This window comes from Babylonia areolata, chromosome 12 (assembly GCF_041734735.1).
Source record: "Babylonia areolata isolate BAREFJ2019XMU chromosome 12, ASM4173473v1, whole genome shotgun sequence".
NCBI lineage: Eukaryota > Metazoa > Mollusca > Gastropoda > Neogastropoda > Buccinidae > Babylonia > Babylonia areolata.
In genome coordinates, this window is record NC_134887.1 from 4,629,376 (window position 1) to 4,636,875 (window position 7,500).

At 43.7% G+C, this 7,500-nt stretch overlaps 1 protein-coding gene across 1 annotated transcript in view; it reads right to left on the reverse strand.

Annotated features, from left to right (window-relative positions):
• Positions 1-7,500, reverse strand: part of LOC143288247 (uncharacterized) — a 64,197-nt gene that overhangs the window by 21,753 nt on the left and 34,944 nt on the right. The window contains exons 13-14 of the mRNA XM_076596595.1: positions 2,044-2,124; positions 1,494-1,561 (exon numbers count right to left, since the gene is read on the reverse strand). Coding sequence (XP_076452710.1) covers positions 1,494-1,561; positions 2,044-2,124 — 149 coding nt within the window. The remainder of the gene's footprint in view (positions 1-1,493; positions 1,562-2,043; positions 2,125-7,500) is intronic.

Below are 7,500 nucleotides of genomic sequence, written 5' to 3' on the forward strand. Positions count from 1 at the left end.
AACAACAACAACAACAACAACAACAACAACAACAACAACAACACACACACACACACACACACACACACACACACACACACACAGAGTGCTGCAGTCAGTGCTACAGAGTCAGTCTCTGGCGAGATTGAGCAGTCTGTCAGAGGTGAGGCGGTGAAATTTGTGCTGAAGGACCACTGTGAGCCCCGCTGCTTCAGCAAAGCCAAGCAGTAACTGTAATGCATGGAGCAGGCTGGAAACCACTCTGCAGTCAGAGGGCAGTCCAGACGATGTGAAAGTATTCTACTCAAGGCTGACACACTTCGTGCCACAAGCGATCTAAGAAGGGGTCCTTGGAAAAAGAAAAACGAGGTCACCAGGGCAATGAAAAATGGTGACAGAGTATCCGAGACTCAGTGCAGTGTTTTGAGTCAGCAGACACACACAAGAACAAGTGTCAGCATACAGAGGACATCAAGAAAAGCGACCCACTCAGCACTGAGATCCACATCTTTCACACCTCCTGTCCCATCACTTCAACGTGTCGGTGCGGAAGTCAGGAAGTCAGGGAGTCAGGAAGTCAGGGAGTCAGGGAGTCAGGAAGTCAGGAAGTCAGGGAGTCAGGAAGTCAGGGAGTCAGGAAGGGGGAAGGGGAGAGGCTCACCGTCACACTGTAGCACATTCCTTTACCCTCACTTCCGGTACATTGTTTGTCCATCACCACATCACAAGTCATCACCAACAAGCTCAAGAATTGGTATCTACATTACATCATACGTGAGACTTCAGTCTCAGGTACTGGCACTAAGTTCATCTGAATCCAGCTGTGTTTAAAAGAAAGAATGTTTGCTGCAGACTGGAACTTTCAATGAAACACGCACGTCAATTTTCACCATCTACAGTCTGTGACAGAAGCGGCTTGTGAAGACGTGAACACAAACAGATCTTTACTCACTTTAAAAGGATGATGCAATTTTCTTGCATACTGGTAGTCCCTCCACCACTACGTCCTCTTTCCATCACCAACCTCCCCAAACGGAATACATTCCTACAATGTGACAACTTTTGCAAAATGGCTTCTGCTGACCAACAGAATATACTTCATCACGTCATATTGCAACATGGTTTTTTATGATGGAGTAAACACTTGCAGAGTTAAATCGATCAGTTAACTGGTTAATTGATTGGTTGACTGACTGAATGAATGGTTCATTGGCTCATGGAATTTTTGGCATGCTTACAATTTACTTGACAGTTACTTATTAAATACAATTTTTGTAAACTACAGACATGCTAGGAAGAAAATAAAAGAAAAATCAGCCAAAATATGAGGGGAGGAAAGGAAAAATAATCAACGGAAAAAAAGAAGAAAGAAAACAAGACAAGACAGACAGACAGAAGGAAAGAAGGAAGAAAGAAAGGAAAGAATAATGAAGGAATTACTGAGAAGAAAAGAAGAAAATGAGAAGAAGGAAGAGGAATGGAAAAGAAAAAAGAAGAGAAAGAATTCAACTCACCTCATTCAGCTTTCTCAAGATCCTGGTTTTGTTAGATTCACCCGGTGGGTTAGGTGTTGTCTCCAGAACTGACAACAATGAACCAGAGATATTACTTCATGTATGAAATTCACTCAGCTACCAATACAGACTACATGATGCTACCAACACTGTTGACACTGCACTACCTGTCTCTCTGTCTGTCTGTCAGTTCTTCTGTTTGTGTCTGTACATCAACGTGTTTCAAAGGGATGGTTTCACAAGAGACAAGCACAACACAGTTTTACTTTTTCTTTCGACATTTTCCGTCTTCGTTTCTCTGTGCCTCTGTGACTGTGTGTGGCTGTACATCTGTGTGTGTGTGTGTGTGTGTGTGTGTGTGTGTGTGTGTGTGTGTGTGTGTGTGTGTGTGTGTGTCTGCGTCTGTGTGGCTGTGTGTGTGTGTGTGTGTGTGTGTGTGTGTGTGTGTGTGTGTGTCTATGTCTGTGTCTGTACATCTTTGTGTGTGTGTGTGTGTGTGTGTGTGTGTGTGTGTGTGTGTGTGTGTGTTTCTATGTCTGTATGTACTTACTACAGTTCATGGATACACAAACAGCAGGTGGCACACAATCGTTGTCACGTGTACAGTTCACATCACTACCAGCAGGGATTCCTGAAAGACACACAGAACAGCGTGACGTTACTGTTGGATAATGAATGACCTCATTTCGTAAATTCGGTACGTAAGTGAGTTTCAGGGGTACTTGAAAGAATATATATATATATATATATATATATATATATATATATATATATCTACATCAGTTATTCTGCCGGGCTTTTAAACTTCAAAGAATACACACACATACACACACGCTATTGTTGTTTTTGCTTTTCATCTGCTTGTTTCTTCTCTCTCTCTCTCTGACAGTATTATACTGCTTGTCTATTATCCTGCTCCCTATCTGCATGGACGTAGAGACGAATCCTGAAATGCACACTGCTATGGATAGACGATTTGTTCAGATATTGGAGGAGCTACGATTACATTCCGCAAGTCTGTGTGAGAAAATGGAAACCATCTTCGGGAACCTCCAAAGAAATATATCACATTTGATGTCAGAGGTATCGACCCTACAAAATGTCGTTCGTGAACATAGCAACGTGATACATGCTATGCAGGAAGACAAGGTCAATGTTCATCAACGGTTGGACAGAATGGAGAAAGAAATAAACACACTGGAGATGAACTCAAAAGAAAACAATCTGAAGTTCTAGGTGTTCGTGAAACCGGTCTGGAAAGCAAAAGAAAAAGTGCGGAAATAGCTGTTGACATTTTGAATCGTTCATCATCCTCCAGTTCATGGCGTCTGTCAGACATTGAGAAGGCCTATCGCGTCGGCAGCTACAGACAGTACTCCTCACAGCCACGCCCATTAATCGTTCGATTCCGCAACTGGACAGACAAGATGGACATTCTGAGCGACAACTACTTAAGAAATCTCCTCAGAAGAGAGAACATCCGAATCACGGCAGACCTCACAACACGTCAGAGAGAGGAAATACGACACCACCGTCAGCAGGGAAAGATTGCATACTTCAAGAAAGGAAGACTGTATGTCCAAGACAAGCACTCACATCTTAACACTGATGACTTGGACGACCGACCCGGACAGCAGAACAGAGAAGAAAATGGGGGCACAGACCGACATCGCCCATTCAACGCAAAACATGCGAATTTTCATACCCAGCGAGCAGCATCTGGTACCAGATATGGGGACCACCGAAGAAACAGGGGATCGAGTACATACAGGAAGCAGGAGACTGACAACAGGCAGCAAGGTGACTTCGAAGAGAACAGATCCAGTGCACACAGACACCACGCTCCCTCTCAACACATCCACCACCAGAGCCAGCGACAGCCAAGTGGAGTCAGCACCCTCCTCCAGATGGCAGGAAGAGTACGATATGTACCAGCAAGACAGCTTTGAGAACGATCTCACTGCACAACTCGACTACAATGCTGGTAGGGAAGCTTTTCAATATCAGCACACACCCTATGTTCCTATGTACAACTACGAGGAATTCCAAAGCCACACAGCAAGATATCGTCCCGCTGACGACTGGTTTCAACAGGCTCATGGTGATATGTGGAACAGCTGGAACCATGTCCATCACAGCCAGCACTTGGACATTTCAAACAATGCCCATGCTTCCAGTCAGAGGAATGAGATCAACTATTTAAGCCCCAGAGATAAAGCCTATTCCCCATGAGTGGTTCATGGCACGAGATCATACAGTGAAGTGATACAATCCGTCCGCTCTTCCTCAAGACATCAAGAAAAGAGACTGACGCAAGAAGCTGCAAGCAGGAAAGACTCCCCGCGTCAGTCACCCTCAACAAACAACGCAAACAGACCGAACGAGTGCATGGAAGGTGATACTCGACACGACACACACCAGCTCACGGCTGCGAACAGGACAGACAACAAAATCAACGGAGCCGACCAACTGGAAAAGGACAACTCCTGCCATGACGACGACCAGTCTGACCTTGGCAGTGTCAGATCGGATGTCCCTCTGGTTCCCCCCACTGTTCCCCAGCCCTCTACCGAAGAGAAAGCGTCGACTTGTGACCCAGCTGTCACCACGTCCGACAGCCACAGCATTGAAGATGCACGCGGTGACACTGTATGCAGACAGGATGCCACTGATGCCATCAACACCACTGCAGACAGAGCCACTGAGAGAGGTAGAGACAGTGCAGTAGAGTCTGGTGATCGGGTTGACAGGGACAGCAGTGTGATGAATGCTATGGACGTTCAACAGCAGCAAGATGACCTGGCTGATGACGCGGATGATGAAGGGCTTCCACCCAACACCCCTGCCACCCCGAAGGACGACGCGACCCGTGCTGTCTATGGAGACGGCCCCTCAACGCAAAGCAGCGTCACCTCCGACACCAATGCCAACACGCTACGTAACGCGGGGAATTCCCCTTCCCTTGGCTGCTCGGAGAAATCGCCCCCTGTGACTCCCGTGCAGAATGAACGGCAGAGGCGCCGTGGCAGCGTGACAGGCGAGAAAAGACTGGTGAACACACGATCACAATCTGTGTCACTTGAAAGACAGTCTTCCCTCCCCAACAGCTGGATAAGAAACAACAAACAGAACAAACGCGCTAGTCCCCGAAAAGTTACCACCTCGAAAGAAAAAGGTAAAAAATGATGGTATGGCCCTGACCCTAACACTGGCATTTCAAAAGACTCAGTTTTCAATGATTTCATATAACGTTGAAGGAATAGTGTCTAAACTGAAAGACACCAGTTTCGTCTCCTTTATTTCAAAGTTTAACTTCATTTGTCTGTTAGAAACATTCGTAGAGTCCTTCACATGTTCGTTATTCCCATCACATACATGTTACGTTGCTCCAGCGATAAAGCTCTCACATCAGGGGAGGAGGAGTGGGGGTGTCATTGTACTAGTAAACAATGAGTATGTACCTTTCCTTAACCCCTAGGCTGCCTGCATGACGAGATAACTCGTCATGGCAAGCATGTATGCTTCGCTGCCTGCATGACGAGATAACTCGTCATCGAAATATTCTGACTTTTCCCTGGTTTGCATTCACTTCCTTGGCAAAAATAGTGGTAGCTTTAGCCTGGGGAATCTCTCTAGATTCTATTCATAGCTAGAAACCCCATCTACGTCATGAAGCAGTCCTTTATTTGAACGTTTTGGTTGGGTCACTGTCCAAGTGTTTGCCTGACTTCTCTCCTCGCTCGCTCAACAAAATGTCGGACTGACGCCGTGCTCAAGACATGCGATCGTGACGAACTAAATCAAAAATGATTTCTTTCTTTAGCTGATGCTCAGAAAGAACTGAAGCGTAAATTCGAAGGAGAAGATAGAGATGAACATTTATAGGACGATCTGATAGAAAATAAAGGGAGCAATCAAGAGAGTGGCCAAGATGCAACTGTCAGTGAGTGATGTCAGCTGTACAGCTGTTAGCAGACGACAGATGACCGAATTAGCAGCAGAGCGATATTCTTGGCAAGCAGCCAACGCGGTCTGATGAGAACTGAATCAAGTGACCGTGTGAGAGGGGTGAGGAGGAGGGGGGGGGGGGGGGGGTGGAGACTGAGGGGGCGTGGCCTCACATCCATCTTATCACTTGGAGAAGTCACAATGTATTGTGTATCTATCTCTTAAAAAATATATATATATACATATTGTGGTTGTTCTAGTATGATTTTGTGTTTGCAGATATCCATTTGTCCAGAAAATATGATGTTTTTGTGCAAATTACCTGACTAATATTTGTAATGAACAAGTTGAAAATGTGACAAAAAACAAAACACTGATTTCAAAACAACAACATGTCACTAAAAATATATAAAATGGGAAAATAGCATGTGTTTTGTATTCTTTATTCATTTACCTTTCAGAAAATATATACTTTTATGGGTCTTTCTCCAATAAAAAAGAGCACAGAATTTTTGGAAAATTTATACCCGTTTTTTGTGAAAAAACCCTGGCAAATAGATTTCACTTAAATCTTATTCTCCTGGCAGCGAAAGGGTTAAACAATTTCCAACAAAATATGATAATACAATTGTTCTTCAAGCAGAAAAAGAACTTTTTGGAACAGAGTCTAGTGTTTTTATTGTTAGTATTGACATAAATCCTCTCAACAGTCCATTTTACGAGACAGGTGAGGCAGACAATGGGATTTCTATACTAGAACAACGTCTACTTGACATTATTGAAAACCACGAGGATGCTTTCTTCATTTTGTGTGGAGACTTTAATGCCAGGACTGGTAACAAATTCCCAGTACAGTTTAGTGCGGACTTTTCCTCAGACGACACACACGATGGTTTTCAGTTTGACGATGGCCACGAATCGATTCCTGACCGTTGTCACAAGATACAATGATCAATGACTATGGCCAAAAGTTACTCTGCTTGTGCTCTAATTTTGATCTGTACATTTTGAATGGTGCTTGTGACGGAGACACAAATGGGGTTTTCACTTATACGTCTCGCTCTGGTAGTAGTGTCATTGATTATTTTATTTTCTCCTCTTCATTAAGCTATTCATCGCACAGAATGCTTGTAGAAGAAAAGATAGAATCTAAGCATATGCATGTAACATGTCTTATAAAGTGTAATAGACAAAAGTATAAAGGGGGAACAGATTCATTTATTTCCAGGCTCATTTGGTCTGATGACAAACATGACGAATTCGTTAATCGTATCAATTCACCGGAAAATATTGCTTCTCTTGAACAAGCCAAACACCTGATAGATGAGGACATCAATAAAGCAGTTGACTTGTTTTCAGTTACTCAAAAATCCGCCGCTTCTTGCATGCTTGTAAAAGGAGGATGTGCTAGAGCCATAAAAGGCAATATTTGGTTCGACTCAGAATTCCATGAACGTCGGAAGGGCACAAGGAAAGCTCTCCGTGAATTTGGACGTGAACAGAGAGCCGATCCTACTGCAGATGGGCATGCGTATTTTGAGTCCAGAAAGTCTTACAGAAAGCTATTGGCTAATAAAAAAAGAGCTTACAAAGCAAAATGTAGAGCTGAACTTGAAGGGAATATTAATGATTCCAAGCAGTTTTGGAAAACTATCAAACAATTTTCTAAGAAAAGTAAGCAGACTGGAAACGTCTCAGATGATGAGTGGTTACAACACTTTAAAGAGGTTTTTGGTGTGAATGACAATGATACTATAAATGACGATTTCACTGGCTTTGAACCTGGGAATGGGACTGAAGAAAGTGACAATCAGGACGATGTCCTGCTGAACAGTGATATAACTGAACAAAAAATACTCGATTCCATCCGTCATCTAAGAAACAACAAAACAGCCGGCCCAGATGGCAGTATACCCGAACTTTTGAAGCACTCGAGTGAGCTAATTGTTCCTTTTCTTTTCAAACTGTTTAATATCATATTTTCTTCGGGTCAGTACCCAGTAGCTTGGACTGAATCGATTATTCAACCCTTGCACAAGAAAGGCGATTTACACAAGCC